Below are 18,013 nucleotides of genomic sequence, written 5' to 3' on the forward strand. Positions count from 1 at the left end.
GCTCTCAATGCAAAATCTTTATTCAATGGGCAAAACCATGTGCAATGCAGGTGTGCCAAATGTAACGTGCGGAGAGCAGTAAGGCCCCCATATACTTGTGCGACTTCTCCGAGGGGAGTAGTCGCAGCAATCCCCCTTGAACTCCCAGGACTTTCCCGGGCAGCAGAATCGCACATGGTACTTTTGCATATGATATATCGCATGCGATTCCACCAAGTGCTGCCTAGTCTTAATACAAATATTTACATAGTGCACCAGGGTTCTCCCGGTGGTCACGTGGGTCACACTGTAAACAAGAATGTGTAAATACAATGTAACACAGTGCCGATGAGAACAATAAATAAAGGGTGCTAAAAAAAAGGCATCCATGTAAAAAAAAAGAAGATGCTAGTGAAACAAACAAAATAAGTTATCGGTATACTGGTTTGTATACATACCAAAACTTATATAATGAAAACGTGACATCTAGTGGACAAACCAAAGAATTACACTAAATGTGTAATTGTTAGATACTGTATATGCAAAATGAATAATACAAAGAGAATTTTTGCCAGTCGCACAGGAAAATGATAAGAGTTTATTATTGGTGGACCCTCGTTTATGAGTTCCTTGATCAGTATAACATGAGATAATGAGGGTGTGCTACCATGGACACTAAATAGTACAGGATTTATGAAACAGGAAAGAGTGTTCGTAGATGGTGCATCTTCAAGAATTTGACTAATAAAATTTAACTTTTATTTGACCATTGTTTAAAAAAGTAAAACCAAAGATACATACACACACACACACACTCAGTTAAAAGGGATGAGAATCCTCACCCAGTGGGACCCCAGTACGAATGTTCCCTTTATTTGGTATTCATTAATAGTTAGATCTGGTAGCGTGACAAATCCCCTAGTGTGTATGCATACTGGTTGTAGGTGAAAAACAATGATTTCTACCTATTCGAAATATAATATCCCTACGGTCTGCTAGTGGCTTGGGCCGTGTATTGTTGTGTTATTAACATGTAAATACAATTGTAGCAGATGTGGCCGACAGATCTCTGCAGAATTTGGCAAGTAGCGTAATATATATAAAAAGGGCTGGTAAATTTTGTATTTCCAGTCTGATATGTTGATGAGGGGTAACTTGTTGGGGTTCTCAGTATAGAATGGCTCATGCCAAGTATGGGTAGTATTCCCATCTAAGCCTTACCGTCAGTTACTGGAACCAGACCCTTAACACTGTGGGGCAATGTGTGTGGTGTGTTGGCGTATACCACCTTGCACTTAGGGTCCACTACTGACTAGGACAGTGTAGCCAGCAGATCTCTGCTGAGATTAGCATATAGCATAATGCATAAACTGGCTGGTAAATCTAGTGTCCCCAGTGTAAAACATTGGAAGGGGGTATCGGTGGGGGTTCTCAGTGTCGAACGGCTCACGCTGAGTACGGGTGGTGTTCCCATCTCAGCCTGGCCGTCAGCTGCTGGAACCGCCTCAAGCCCCTGACGCTATGATCCCGCTGTGGGGCCGGGTGCGAGGTGTGTTAGCATACACCACCTCGATCACTTGGGAATGTCAGAGCAGACCGGACGCAGTGACAGATGTTAGACACTGTGTCACTAACTGGGGGGATCCTAGTATAGCAGAAACCCAGGGATGCATCGCTACTCCTATTACAGATCAAAATGCATTGGTATGTGGGGAAAGGGTACTGGGATACGCACACTGGGTGTGCGGTTGGGACATGCTTCGCAAAAGCTTCGTCAGGACTTCATCAGCATGGTTCTGACAAAGCTTTTGAGAAGCATGCGCCGACCGCACACCCAGTGTGCCTATCCCTGTATCATTTCCCCACATACCAATGCATTTTGATGTGAGGATTCTCATCCCCTTTAACTCACTTTGTATATATGTATGTATGTATGTACAGTATGTATGTATGTGTCTTTTCGGTTTTATTTTGCAACATTTTTAAACAACGATCAAAAGTTACATTTTATTAGTCAATTCTTGAAGGTGCACCATCTACAGACACTCTTTCTTGTTTCATAAATCCTGTACAAAATTAATAAGACATGAAAGCCAAATTATAAAGAACATATTATAAAAAACATACAAACAAAACAAGACACAATTCCGTCACTCCTGTCAGGTTATGAATGATAAAGTAGAGAAAAATTATGATAATAATTATTAATAATAATAATGATGATTAAAAAAATCAACATTCTAATTATTTATTCTTGATCTCACTGATCTGTGCATTGTTCTCTCAAACTCGTCTGCCCAAACCAGGTCTATTTTCTTCTGATGTTTTGTAATGTTTAGGGTGCGATTTCAAAAAATTGCTGCCTATTATATGTTATATATTTATTTTTTCTATGAAAAAACATCTGAATGTGATTTTTCTTTTACTTACAAACAAGGCCATAAACCAAACTATACCAACCTATATCTCTTTGCTTATCTCAAAATATATCTCCCAACTTCACTCTTCAGATGTTCTACGTCTCTCATCCGCAGTCATTGCTTGCTCCCATTCTAGATTGAACAAGAAAAAGAAACTCTGGTATGGTGCACGCTTAATTCCAAAATGAAAATTAGGATATATAAACCCCCCTGTGAGTGGAGGTGCCTTGTACAGGTACCCTATAAATATGAGGCAAATTATTGAACCAATCAAGCCAACTGAATAAAACACCTTTGTTATTCAGTTAGACATATTAAAAAAATGGCATGCTACGTACTAGCAGATTACTGACCCAGCGCCAGCAGCAACCTGGGAGGCTTCCAGAGGATCCGCACTGGTGGACGGCCGGATGTAACGTGCACATCGTGCAGATGTCCACACGTCACTCACAATCCAGGCCCGCTGGCTGCCCACAGTATACATGGAGCGTGCAGCCACGTCACGTGCCAGAGGTTGACCCGTAACCCGTGTAGAGAGGAAATTATTCTTCAAGGTGAGAGTTTACAAATGTTTGTATATAGGTTTTGTTCAAACAATTTAATCACATGTATATCCGATATTAAACCTACAGTAACTTATCATATATCTCTGCAATAAATGTAACACTGTTGGCAAGTGTTATTTTTATGGAAGAGATTCCCCATATGTGAGATCATTTTTCCCTTTTCTGTGTAAGACTGTGCAGGCAGCACCTAAGATAACTATTAAAAGAGTACAGACTGTTGCTTTATGGAATCCACCTAAGTGTGAAGTTAGCATTCACAGTTTTATAGTTCTGCTATGTTTAAGTATGAAATAGATATCCTAAGGGCCCTACACACGTAGCGACCCGAGAGCATTCTGAGTGTTCTCTGACGAGAACACTAGCCCTGAGTGATTAATAAGCAGCATGCTGCTTATTAATCGCAAGGGTCGATAGCGACGCACAATGCTATGGCCCCTACACCCACATCGATGTAGGGGCATTTTCTGAGCAATGTAGAAACCCCCCCTAGAAAACGGCCTGGGATTGCTGTGTGTGTAGGCCCCATAAGACGCTGACTGCGCAGTTTTACACAGAAAAGGCGAAAGTCAGGATCTCACTTAAGGGGGTATCACACCCACCGCAGTGTACACGGGGTGATGAAGAAGTTGCAACAGCCAGCAGGCCAGGGAGTGGCAAAGTCACTCCATAACACTCACCAGTGTGTGAACAGGTCATGACCATTGGACTCAGTGATAAAAATACATGTAATAATGATAAAACAGAGGTTTCAATTGTATCACCACAAACAAAGTAAGATTATTAATTATGGTCAAAACAAATAGTGTTGACCATAAATATGGACAAAAGAACAATAATGACTAGCCACTTCTCTCTGGTCAGAAAATGACCATGCCCCTTGGTGGGTCTCTGTGAGTGTATACCCCAAGTGCATGCCCCAGTCTGACACTGCAAAAATATACCCGGCTACTTGTATAGAAAAGATGTTTCTCTCCATTATGGAAGAAACAAAGTTACCCCCGCTGGATTCATGCTGGAATGCGTTCAAATTCCAAGTTGATGTGATTAAGTGGGGGAAGTCAGTCCCACATATAATGTGCAGAAAAAAGAAGAAGGTCCTAGCTCTGGTTAAGAGGAGGAATTGGCATACAATGGGATAAATAAAATATAAACATTTATTAAGAGCTAATATGATGTAAAAAAATGAAAATAATAAAAACAATACTACTAATAATATCAGACCCTCGCAGTAGTAATCATGCAGCAATAAGTTCCGTAAGTATAAGTGACCTCTGAGTAAGACACTAGGGAACAATGCCCTCCAGATAAAGTGGCCTCAACACTCGCTAGAAATAAGGTTCTCACATTTTTTGGTGGCTCACATTTTTTGGTGGCTCACGTGGAGCGATGGGAGTCCTTGGAATTGAGACAGATGGTCCTGGTAGTCATTTGGTAGATGCTAAAAAGGCAATAGGTCCTGAGGTCTGGTCTGAGTGAGGGAGTAGTGGAGCTACTTAAGTTTTTGTTAGGGGTCCAGTTGGACGTAGTGTATTCCAATCCAATGAGAGAGACAGCTGGTGAAGCACATTTGACGCATTTCGGCGGTTTGACCAGATTTGAGCACATGTGATTGCATCCTTTATATCTATGGTTACTATTAAAATGTATATACCAGGGTTGTATACTAAAATTTTAATATAAAGACAGACTTTGTATTATGTTTTTAAAACTGGTTGGAAAAACAAAAGACTTTAAAAACATCAATTATAAATATCTTACCCACTTCCTGTGTGATCATGTGATCTTTTTGTTATGTCACATGATCGCTGTGATGTTACAGTTAAACTCTGTATAGCAAGCTTCTTAGTAGAGGTCATCTAGCGGAAGTATTTCACAGTCATGTGAGCGCACTGTCGTCAAGCGATAATGCGTCATGCATATGTGGTTGAGTGTAAGCTTTCTGGACCTCTTTATAGAGGTCGTCTGGCATAAGTTGTGACGGTCACGTGATCACATTCATGCTGAGCGGAAATATGTCACATGCACTAGGCTGTGTTACAATGGGTAAGGGAAGAGTTTAACCATATGTGCATATTCAGTTGTGGGTGGAAGTACAAAGTTTCTATCCAATATGGATCTGATCTATATTCATCTTCGGAATCAGGAAATGTGAAAAATAATCAACTCCTTTGCTTTATTAATAATTTCTGACATCTCTTAAATCATAGGTCTACTATTAATGGCAAGTGAATTAATCTCTCTTTAAACATAATCTGGCGTTTCTGAATGGCACATCTGCTCAACCCTTCACATTTTGGAGACTTAGTAGTGTGTCCTCAATAGATCACTTGGTCAATGCTACAAACTTTTAGATAACTACCTAAAAGGATCTGAAAATTCGAGATTATGCAGAAAACAATGTGGTCTGAACATTTTTGGAAGTCCACAAGCACAATCCCTTGGATAGTTTATTTTCCACCTCACTCTTTAATTAACAAACAATTTCTAGTTTCTCCAACTTTCTGAGGGAAAATATATACCATGTTTCCCCGATAATAAGACATCCCCCGAAAATAAGACCTCCCCCAGATTTTGGACATGTGTCCAAAATAAGACCTCCCCCGAAAATAAAGGCTGATTCAAATTTCAATCCTGTGGATTGCAAACAATAAATACTAGACCCCGCTAACCTCCATGTGATCTTCAATCACCTCTGAGGTATTTAGAGACCTCCGGCTTCTACAGATGCCGCTTTGCTCCCGGTCCGAGGGATGCATTGCGGGAGCCGGTGACGACGCCGCACACCTCACACGGCTGCAGCAGAGCGGCTGCAGCAGAGCACGGATCGCTGGCGTTGATGAGACAGAGAGGAGAGGTATGTAAAGGAGGCTACGGTACGTTCCCTCTCTTTAACTGAGGGCATGTTTACAAGGAGCACTGGGGCGTGTTTACAAGGAGCACTGGGGCGTGTTTACAAGGAGCACTGGGGGCATGTTTAAAAGGAGGACAGGGGCATGTATTAAAATAAGACCTCCCCTGAAAATAAGGCCTATGGTGTTTTTTGTGGGTTGAAAAAAAATAAGACAGTGCCTTATTATCGGGGAAACACGGTATCACAGAATAATCTGTAACAGAGTGGCCATGGGGCTTATCAACATTCCTTCCTTTACATTACTGAAGAATTATTTAGCATTTAATGTAAATGGTATGGGATTCAGAAAGAGTACTTACTGTACACTGAGTGGTTTCTTAATATTTTCAGCAAAGTTCCAGTTACTCCACGTTAGATTTCACAAGTATTTATCCCCCTGTTCCATATATTCATGGTGCAAATGTGGACCTGTTTCAATGACTAGAACTATTGTACCATGTTATCCACAATATTTATTTACAGGTTAACAAACATGCAGAAACCGATATTACGATGTCCTGTTCCACTGTGACTGGTCTGTGTTGGACATACTTCCTTAATGTAAGCAGATTATAAAAGATAAAAAAAATATTACTGTTGGCTGGGAATTTTGCAGCTAGCAAAATTATTCTCAAGGACTGGAAAAAGCCCTCCTTCCCAGTGTTACTTGCAGTAGTGACCAGGGATGAGCTTAATATTGTGGCTTTTACAGAGTCAAGTTGCAATGCTAATCATGACTAGGACATAGCTGTAACAGGATACAAGTTACTTAGGAAGGATAGAATGGGAACAATTGGGGAATGGTAGCAATGAACAGTGTGTGGGGAAAAAAGCATAACTGCTACATCAATACAAAATACTGAAGAAAGAAATGAGGCCCTTCTGGTGGCCACAGAAATGGGTGAGGACACTATTCATAATTATTGGAGACTGTAATTCACCTGAATTGGGAGGGGCCTTTTGCAAGTTCAACTACATGTGACAGATTTCTTAATTCCTTACGGGATTATCCCTCAAACAACTGATGAGGGAGCCCACTCGCAAAAATGCAATATTGGATTTAATACTTAAAATGGTGACCGGATCTCACATATACACAGATATGGCCTCATATATCTTTGCTGCAGTCATGCCAAAGATCCCCTCATGGCACACCAGGCCCTGTGAGGATTTAATAGTGTTGAGTGCTCAGAAGGCATCAATTGCAACACCACTTTACTAGGGAATCGGAACATCTGTCAGACCAGGTCCACAGTCATTAGGTTGACCCCTGAAGGTCGACTGGCCCCAAGGTCGACAGGGTTAAATGTCGACATGGGCCAAGGTCGACATGGGTTTAGGTCGACAGTTGTTAGGTCGACATGAGTTTTTCACTGTTTTTTTTACCCGAATGTCGACATGGACACAGTTGGAGTTGAACCGCAGCCCCTCACTTCGCTCGCGATGCTTTGGGCACGGTGACTCGCTGCGCTCGGCACACTATTTTATTCTCCCACCACGCCCTAGTGGATAGTAGGGCATGAAATACCGCCTGTCGCCTTTTTTCTTTCCTTTTTTCTTTTTCTCTTCTCTATTAGTTCTCTTAAACACTTTATCTTTAAGGCTTCTGTGACTAATAAAAATGTTGATATATGTATGTATGTTTAAGGTATATGTATGTATGCATGTATGTGTGTGTGTGTGTGTATATATATGTACATATATTATTATTTATCCTTGTTTATATGCATTATATCTATATTGCCTTTAAGTATATTATCACCTTTAAAAAAAAAAAAAGAGATGTCTCTATATTTTCTTGATTGTATTGTATTTGGTCCAGGTTTTGGGAACCTCTGCACACGTTCCTAATTTTTGCATTAATTTGTACATATTTGGACCATATTCTTTACCATGTCTATTTGTCTAACTATTTCTTTATGTATCCATGGCATCTCATTAATAAAATTTATTTAAAAATGAAATACCGCCTGTCGGAACGTCGGCTCAAAAAACAGTGAAAAACTCATTTCGACCTAATAACTGTCGACCTAAACCCATGTCGACCTTGACCCATGTCGACCTTTAACCCGGTCGACTTGGGGCCAGTCGACCTTACATTACACAATGTAAAAGTGGTCCCTGAGACCCGATTTTACATTGGACCCCCCATTTCCCCCACGGAACTCATCTCAGATACCCCCCAAAACCTACATTACTTGTTATATTGTACTGCTTTCTTCATGTACATTGCATGTATTAATTGATGACAAATAAACCATTATTTAGAACACAAGCATGTTGTCACTTAATTCAGACTAACATAAAACCAAGGGTGAGCGCTTAACTACAGTAGATAAGGGTAGTAAGTCTGTAAGTGAAAGGAGAAGAATCAAATGGAGTACTAATAAGACATGACAGAGAGGCAATAGTTGATCATCTAATGTAATCTAAATAATTATTTTTGCTCCAAATTCACTATAGAAGAGGGGAGGGACACAGACAACTTAACAGGACATACATAAATATAAGGTAGGTGAAAGTACATTTACAGAGAAGAGGGTCCTAACAGAACTCTCAAAACTGAAAGTGAATAAATTAATGGGGCTAAAAGAGCTTAAAGATCTGCTGGTAGCACCACAGAATTATTCAACAATTCGTTAGCTTCAGGAGCAATTCCAGAAGACTAGAAACAAGAGAATGTGATACCACTGCACAAAAGTGGTAGTAAGGAAGAAGCAAGTAATGCCCCTTTCAGACCGCACTAAAAAAACGGTATTTTGCCAATTTTTAACCGTTTTAAAACGGTAATGTGTGCGGTCTGAGAGGTGCAAAGTGATTTTACCGTTTCCCAAAAAAAGTTTTTTGGAAACTGTAAAAAAGCAGGGTCCTACTCGTTTCAGACCCGTTTGTTTTGGTGTCAAAACGGATCTGAAACGGGATTCCTCCCCCCTGGGCAGCGCAGGGAGTGGAATAATTGCGCTGGGGGCAGGGGGTCCCTACAGTGTATTTTATATCAGTGGCGGGGTCCCTGCAGCTACTAGTTCCCATACACTGCAGGGAACCCGCCACTGATATAACATACACTGTAGGGACCCCCTGCGCTGCACTGCCCAGGTAGGATCCCCCCCCCCCCGTCCGTCGTGTCCATACCTTCAGCGTCTGGCTGTATCGCCGGACAGAGACGGAGTGCTGCCTGTCCTGCGGTGAGTGTTGCTGCTCCAGTCCTGCGGCTCCTGTCCTGCTCCCAGGCTCAAATCCAGTCCTGCTCCCACTGTGGCTGGTCTAGGCTCCGGGGGGGCGGAGAGATGCTGCCCGCAAAACTGATTAATTTATTGGGGGTGGCGCGCAAGCGAGGCTGCCCAGCATTGTTGTAGATGGTTGCCATGACAGGCTGGGTAGTGGCGTGGTCAGGATGTCGGGACCGGAGTCCCGCTGTCACTGCTGCCACTGCGTACCCGCTGGGTGTGACTCACTCCTTCTCCCGCTATAGTGCACTTCTCTCCTCCATTGGCCAGTGCAGAACGGCGCACGAGTCCTGTCCTCCCCCCCCCCCCCAATAAATTAATCAGCTTTGTGGGAGGACCCCCCTGGAGCCTGGACCGGCCATACTGCACAGGTGAGCAGGAGCCGTTTTCACAATCGCTTTCACACCGCAAACCTGCTTTAGACCAGGTATTTAGATGCGGTGTGAAAGGGGGTAAACTTCCTCTGACCCGTTTTAAAAAATGTTTTAAATACCTGGTCTAAAGCAGGTTTTGCGGTCTGAAAACAGCATAAATGTGTTAAATTAAACAACGTATGGGATCTCAACCAGCATGGATTTTCTAGTGGGAGTTTAGGTCAAACAAATCTAATTGACTTTTTTTTAACTCTGTGACTAACTGATCATTGGGGCATAGATGTAGCATTTCTAGACTTTAGTAAGGTATTTGACAGTCCCACATCATAGACTGCTAAATAAATAAAAAAAATCTGAGCTTATATTATAAAACAACTGGATGAATAAGAACCTGGTTGCAAGATAGGAAACAGATGGTTGCAGTAAATATTACCAGTGGACTACCCTAATCTGTTCTTTGGCTAGTGCTCTTTAACATCTTTGTTGGTGGCATTTCAAACAGTATTGAAGTGAAAGAATGCTTTTTTGCAGATGACACGAAAATATGCAACAGAGTACATACAGACAGGGGCAAAACCAATGGTTGATGATCTAGGTCAGGCATGTCCAAACTTTGGTCCTCCAGCTGTTCTGAAGCTATTAGGGAATGCTAAAACTATGGAAAGGCATGATGGGAGGTGTAGTTTCACAACTGGAGGGCCAAAGTTTGGAAATGCTAGATCTAGGTAGACTAGAGAAATGGCAACTACAGTGTAACACTAAAGCATGCAAAATCAGACATGTGGTGTCAAAAATGGCTAAATATAGTATTAAAGGTACTACTAAGGGGGAAAGGGCTTTAGGGGTCACTATTTCCAGTGACTTACGGCAAGGAAGCAATGCAACAAAGCAAGTAAAAAGACAATTCAGAAATTCAGAGTCTTGGTTGCATAGGAAGAGGAATCAGTAGCATAAAAAAGTAATAATACCACTGTATAGGTTACCCCGGTATGGCCTTATCTAGAATACTGTGCCTAGTTCCAGAGGCCATATCTACAGAAGGTTATCAATAGTTTAGAGATTGTATATAGAAGGCATACATTACACATTTTACCCAGAAAGACTAAAAGTACTCAACATGTTTTTTTTTTGGCGCAGAGAAGGAAAAAGGGGGGACATGATATATACTTTTAAATATTCCAAGAGTTTTAACAAGGTCCAGGAGGGAAACGTTCATCAGAGGAAAAAAGGTATTAAAACTCAAGGACATGAGCTATACCTGAAGGGAGGGAGGATCATGGGAAATTTAAAGCAAGGGTAGTGGGTATGTGAAATAGCCTCCCATCATGGTGATAGAGGTTATACAGTAGAGCAATTTAAACCAGCTTGTTATAGGCATATTTATAATTAACTGTTTGTTATATAGAGTAGCATATTCCATTGCACTTTACAATTGGAAACAACAGTGATAGAACAAAACTGGGCTATAACACTAGAGGTAGTAGAGTATTGGGTACTTGTGTAGTTTCAGGGCGCTGGCGCCGTGCGTCTGTGTCCAGCTGCGGGGCTGTAAACTCCATGCCAACATGGATAGTTCGTACCATCAACGTTGGCATAGAGTTGATTTTAGATAGTGTGGCGAGCGTAGTGAACCACCGAGCCCGTACCGTGGGCGAGCGCAGCAAACCCATGTACACAAGAACGGAGTATTGCTTTAAAACTTACAATCTATAGAATCTATGCCTTGATATTGATACACAAATATGGGTATTTTATGAGCGGCTTCCCATGCCCCTAGTCCCTCTGTTTCCCTAAATAGATGCGGGTATGGGTCGTTAGGTCGACAATGTCTAGATTGACAGTCAAAAGGTCCACGTGCATTAAGTGGATGCACTCAAAAGGTCAACACAAGCGAAACATCGACATGGAAAGAGTTTGACATGAGTTTCACTTTTTTGGTGTCTGTCGACATAGGTCAACATGGACACCTTATAAGTGTACCGCATCCCCTCCCTTTGGGCACAGGGCTTCTATGCCCACTGAGATGGTAAAGTATAAAGAAGTAAAAAAAAAAAAAACATGAAAACATCATGTTGGCCGTTTTCATGCCGACCTTTTGCTTGTTTTGCTCTTTTGACCACGTCAATTTAATGCATGTTGACCTTTTAGTTGACCTTTCGACTGTTGACCAATAAAGGTTATACTAGACACTGTCGACATAAGGACCGCATCCCATAGATGATGTGCACATGCATAACAGTGACAGATGGGGGTTTCCTAAATGCTTTCCCCACTGCGGGACACTTCTGTCCATGGATGAGACAGCGAAACCGTCCCTAAAAAATGGTATATGATGATACCAAAGTTATATTAAAGTCAATGATTACATTAGATCCTGTAAACATAAAACCCCCTAAAATAATACAATAATTTTTTTCCTAATAATTTCTCGTATTTCTCGATTCCGTAGGCTATAAATGATTGGATTACACATTGGTGTTAGCACAGAGTAAATCACAGCCATCATACGATCATAGTTGACAGAGCTCTGTTTGGTCAGCCTAACATACATAAAACTAACACTGACAAAAAAAAGTAAGACCACAGTGAGATGAGCTACACAAGTGGAAAAGGCCTTTTTCCTGCCCTCTGTAGTCTTTATTTTTAACACTGCAGAAATGATTTTGGAGTAGGACAGGATGATGCAGGTGAAGGCAACAAAAAGAAGAAAAGAGTTAATGGTAAAGTTCACTGTGACATTGAGTGAACTGTCGGAACATGCCAACTTCATCAATGGGAGGAAGTCACAGAAGATATGCTCAACTTTATTTGGTCCACAGAAGGAAAGACGAGACAGCAAGATGATTTGGGTTAAAGGTCCAAAGAATCCTATGACCCAGCAGCAAGCTGCCATCTGAAAACAACATGGAATAGTCATTATGGATGGGTACCTTAGTGGATTACATATGGCCATGTAGCGGTCAAAGGCCATTGCTGTAAGAAGAAAGGTTTCTGCAGCACCTAAACAGTGGAAAAAATAGATTTGCAGCAAACAGCCAATATAGGAGATCAGCTTCTCATTCAGCAAGTTAGTCAGCATTTTGGGAATAGTAACAGCTGTGTACCATATCTCCAGGAAGGAAAGTATAGCAACAAAGAGGTAGAGAGGAACATGGAGCTGATGATGAGTGCAGATAAGAGTAATTATTGTAACATTACCACTAAGTGTAAAGATGTAGATTATACTCAGAAGGACAAACAATAGACCTTGAGCACCATAGAAATCAGGAAAGCCTATGATGATGAATTGAGTAACCAACGAGTGGTTTAAAACGGTCATTATTTCACTGGTTTACTATTCTTATTTATTTGAGATCCAGTTTAAAGGTTCCTTCTGAAAATAGATAAAGCAATTAATTAAATTAATAACAATAAAAATATATTTTTGTAAATTTAATTTGGCATACTTTATTTTCATTAAGGAGCTCTCAAAACAGGTGTACCTCTGCTTGCATTATAGCATGGTATTCAATGTGTACTGATATATATGACAGTTGAAAATACCAGCACACACCTATTCTTGGCTGGTTTTTGCCCATCTTTTGTGTCATGCAGATTTTACGTTGTAAATAGTCCAAAAAAAATTGGCGAAAATGGACGTTCGATTGTCAAGTCTGTGTCCATTTTTGACAAAATATACATGAATCGGCAAGTTTTTTGCCAATCCACGTGATTTCTGATTGTCTCAATGTTCTTGCTGGTCAGAGATTGAATAACTTGTCAAATTTGCAGATATTTCTGACTGTCGGAAGTGCTCATATAGTTGGAAGAAAAGATTGAATAGTTTGTTGGTCATGGGTTTGATTCTCAACAAGGCCCTAACTGTGTGTTTGTATATTTTTACCGTACATGTGTGGGTTTCATCTGGTTTCCTCCTACAATCTAAAAATATACTTGTAAGTTAATCGGTTAATATGAACCCTAGGTACATGGGCAGACTAGGTGGACCAAATGGTTCTTATCTGCTATCAAAATTATATGATTCTGTGGGGGAAATTTACTAAGATGGCAATATGATTTCACATGTGATGTTGCTATGGGCAACCAATCAGAACCTCCTTATTTATCTAGCACCCTCTAGAAGATAGACAGGATCCGATTGGTTGCCCATAGCAACATCACATGTGAAGTCTTATTCCCATCTTTGCAAATTTCCCCCAATGAATCTTGAGAACAATTGAAAAGGCCAATCAATTTAATATGCTAAAGAGGGACTTTAACAAACTAGATGAGTGGGCAAGTAGATGGAAAATGTGATCTAATGTTGATAAATATATGGTCATGAATCTTGGGAGACGTAACCAATGTGCACTCTACATGGGGTAGAGTTGGGCGAATCACAATTGGAAAAGGACCTACTGTAGGATTTCAAATTGATGACAGACTTGGGTGCAGTGCTTCGTGCCAAGGCATAGCAAGCAAGGCCAACAGGATACTAGCCCGTATAAAAGTGGGCATGGAAGGAAAGTCCCTCCGAAGGAAAGTTTTTTTTTTTTTTTTATACAGTCAGGGCAGTAAAGGTGTGGAACGCTCTGCCAGATAAGGTAAGGTGGGCAGACACATTAAATACATTTAATATAAGGTTTGACAAGTATTTAATAGATAACAATGTGGAGGGTTATAACCATCACGTTACATTTTAAGAGAGGGAGCAGTTGGCAAAAACAATGTCAACATAATGTCTAGGTAGCCTAAAGTAGAAACAAAGTAAATAATCCCAGTTGGGAATAACGTATTTAGACCAAACTCTTTAATCAGTTATAGAAAAACAGGTTGAACTTGGTGCACGAACGTCTTTATTCAACCTTACTTAACTCCAAAGCGCCTTGAGTCCTGTTGGAGAAAGTGTGCTATATAAATAAAACGTACTTATATAAAGTAGCAGTAACTCTAGAATATGAAATTCCTTAGCTATTAATGATAATGTAAAATAATGTATATACTACAACAACTATTCAAGACACAAATACTTATTTTAAGATATAAGTGACAGGACCATATAAAAAACAGCAAGCAGCAAAAAGAAAAAAAAACAGCCAATATGTTTTTAAAACTTTGGTTAAGCACCATAAAAAATGTCAAGCCCACTAACTCAATTGGGTGCATTGCTTTTTATTAACTAAACTCAAGATCTATTTGAAGCTCATGTACTTTAAAAAAAAAAAAAATCTAAAATATATCATTTTTAACATTAGTTGTTTGGAATTTAACAATAAAATCTGCTTATTATATTTTTTAGCATATTATAAATACATTTTAATTTATTTAATTATAACATTTCATTCAGATTTAAATTCTCTTTAATCTTAGATTTCCTATAAACAAGAAAAGCAATGTAATAAGACTTAACATATTGCTACTAGTATTTTAATAACTTTTAAATATTACCCTTTAAATGACCCAGTATAATATTGCCTCCATATGCCATTCAACATTAATGAAATCTCACATAAAATAAACAGTACTCAACTATTTAAAATTGTCATCAATAATGAAAACGGCAATTGGAAAATGTTGTTTTTATACAAATGTGGATCTATAGACCTACAGTCATTGCCAGATGAATTCTCTGAGGATTTAGAATTGTTTGCGAGTGAGTCATTAAATGAAAGCGAGTCAATTAATGAAGGAAGCAAAACTACATTAGTAAATCTCTCCAGAGTTTTCATAAATATACATTTCCTTATTGGGATTGCAGAAATAGTGTAGATTTGTTATCAAATTGAACTTTTAAAACTATAGTTTAAAACTTTTTAATTGTATTAAAACTGCTTTATATACAACACATTTCTTTGGAAAGTTGTAATTTAAGAGACTTAAGCTGGCCATACATCTACAGATTGATTGTCAGATCTGACTGGTTAAAACAAAAAGTACAGAAAAAATAGTAGCGCTAGACAATATAAAATGTATAGAATTTAATAAGTCATAAAAAGTAATAATACAAAAAGCACAATAAAATAAACAACAAGGCACTGGCACCTAATATTGGCTACCTAATGTAACGGTCCATTCCTAGTATACCGCCATGGTGTTTGAAGAGATTTCGGATACAGTTAGAAGTCTGTTAAAGCTCAAGGTATGCTGTATAGTTACCGCAGTGGGATGTCCAAATAAAGCTTTTTAATCCTTATTAAGGAAAGCAGTGACTGCAGATGTCTTCATATGGAGTATTAAAGAGTTCCATAATGTTGCGGATAATTTTGAAAATAATGAGCTCCGGTGGCGGCTGGTCTGGTCCAAGTGGTGGTGAGGGTAGCAAAGTGGTCGCCAAAGTGCCTTATGCCTGACGCGTTTTGCTGTAGCAAGGTACAGCTTTATCTCACCCCCTTCCCTAGTAGCAGCTCCACTAAGCCCATTACAAGCGCCTAATACTGTAGGTTGTTCTTACAACCACTTTCTTTCAATGGTTAAAACAAAAAACCTGGTAATATCTGAATGACAGTTTGTCAGTTTTCCAGCATTTTGAAGCAATGGCAAAGCATTGGCTCTGAGCTATTACCAGGTTTTTGTTCCAACCAGCCAGATCTGATAATAATACCCTGTTAAAACAGAAATTAATGCATCAATAATTCTATGCTTTTATTACACTCTGTTTTCTTAAATACTGTTATTTATTGCTGCAGATGGCATTAGCTTGTTGTACAAGGTACTAGCCATTTCGTATGAGGCCTACCCTTTGCACTAAGCAGCAGCTGTTTGGCAAAAGCAGCAACCATTTTGTCAACTATGACTTGCATAAAAACATTATAAAATGGCTAAAGATTCAGAACAGTGCTGGAAGAGTGATTTCTTATAGAAAATTGTTTTGGTTTTATAAGTTTAAGAATGTGATGTAGACAATATAGTGGAGCAAGGACAGCCAGCTAGTCTCTAAACTATGAAAAGCCACCCGATAAGGAAGCCACCCATGCATAGACCCCAAGGCCACTGAATCTTTCAATAGTAACAAGGAAGTTGGGTGTTGGGTTAATTATGACATCATGATTGAAAGCAAAGCTTGCCAATAGGATTGAATGCTTATGAGTAATTAATTAATGAGTAAGGTTTAAATATCCTAGTTAGAGAAGGAAGGGGCAGGCAGTTGAGGAAGAACAGGCAAGCAAGGGGGCTGGAGGTAACTATGAATTAGGTTTAATGACTGATCACTGTCCTTGAAAGGTTTTCATTTTGATTTGATTTAGAATTATTGTTTAAGTATTAGCTAATTAATTTTATGTTTCTTGTGTTAGTCTGCATTTGCAAACACCTGTAATCAAGCTATTTTTTCAAGTAAAGCATTGTCATACATTTTATAACAAGGTTGTGTTGGTGTGCAATCATTTTAGCGTTGCCGTTATATTTAATGGGTATAAAGTAATTATATATAACTAGGTATTATCAACCTCTTTCACACCGGCCACACGGCAATTACCTGCCATATTTGAGTGCCGGATTCACACCACCGGCAAATTACCGGGTTAAAGCTATTCAACCTGGTAATGCGGGTCTTAAATCCTGGCACTCTGACCCTGGTCAAGAGCAGAATGATTTCTTACATGGCAGCCCGGCTGCGCGTACCACGCTTGTTTATATCGGACATGACCATGGCATTGTCGAACTGCACTCTAAAAGCCTTTCCCTGAAGAAGACATAACCCACTGCCCTGAGTTCCAGGATATTGAACGAAAGCAAGGATTCCCGTGAGGTCCAAAGACATTGAAACTGGACCACACCACAAGTTCGGAGACTGGCATCTGTGGTAAGGAGGGATCAGTTGCAATTGCCAAACTTTTTGCCTTCCAGGAGTGTTGAGCCACCATGCCAGTGAAAAGCAAGCCCGCGGAGACAGAGTCACCCGCTGCTGGAGGAAAAGGTGAGAACCACACAATTGATGAAGAAGGCAGAGCTGGAATGGGAGTGACCACACTGGATGTTGTGCAACAGAACCTCCCTCGAAGATGCTTTCAATAATAGATCATCCAGGTAAGGCACCACCTTCACCCGAGACTGGATCCATTCCATCATTGTTGCCATGACATCATCGTTGCCATGACCTTGGTGAAAATCTGGGGTGCTGATGACCGGCAATGGTAACTCTTGAAACTGAAGTTGACAGTCCCGTATTGCGAATCTGAGATAAGCTTGATGTGGAGGCCAAATGGGTATGTGCAGGTGGGCATCCTTGATATCGAGGGATACCATGAACTCCTCTTGTTCCAGACCCTCAATCACCGATTGCAAGAATTCCATCTTGAAACAGGACAGTTTTAGGTAAGGAATGAGATGCTTCAGGTTGAGAATAGGTCTGACCGAGCCATCTGGCTTCGGTACTAGGAAAAGGCTTGAATAGAAGCCCCACATGGCTGGGACCAGTATCACCACCCCCATGTTCTGAACTTTGCGTATAGCCTCCTGCAAAAGAATACATTTTTCTGGAGAAGCTGGCAAACTGGTGATGAAGACACGATGAGGTGGCGTATTGGGAAATCCATCTTGTACCCAAAAGTAATTAAGTCCCTCCCCGAAACATTGTGAA

At 40.2% G+C, this 18,013-nt stretch overlaps 1 protein-coding gene across 1 annotated transcript; it reads right to left on the reverse strand.

Annotated features, from left to right (window-relative positions):
* Positions 1–11,848: 11,848 nt before the first annotated feature.
* Positions 11,849–12,775, reverse strand: LOC146049559 (olfactory receptor 6N2-like). The gene has a single exon (XM_083166085.1). It carries the CDS (start codon positions 12,773–12,775, stop codon positions 11,849–11,851), a length of 927 nt encoding a protein of 308 aa, XP_083022211.1.
* Positions 12,776–18,013: the final 5,238 nt, after the last annotated feature.

Source organism: Crinia signifera, chromosome 12, assembly GCF_055691185.1.
Source record: "Crinia signifera chromosome 12, ASM5569118v1, whole genome shotgun sequence".
Taxonomy (NCBI): Eukaryota; Metazoa; Chordata; class Amphibia; order Anura; family Myobatrachidae; genus Crinia; species Crinia signifera.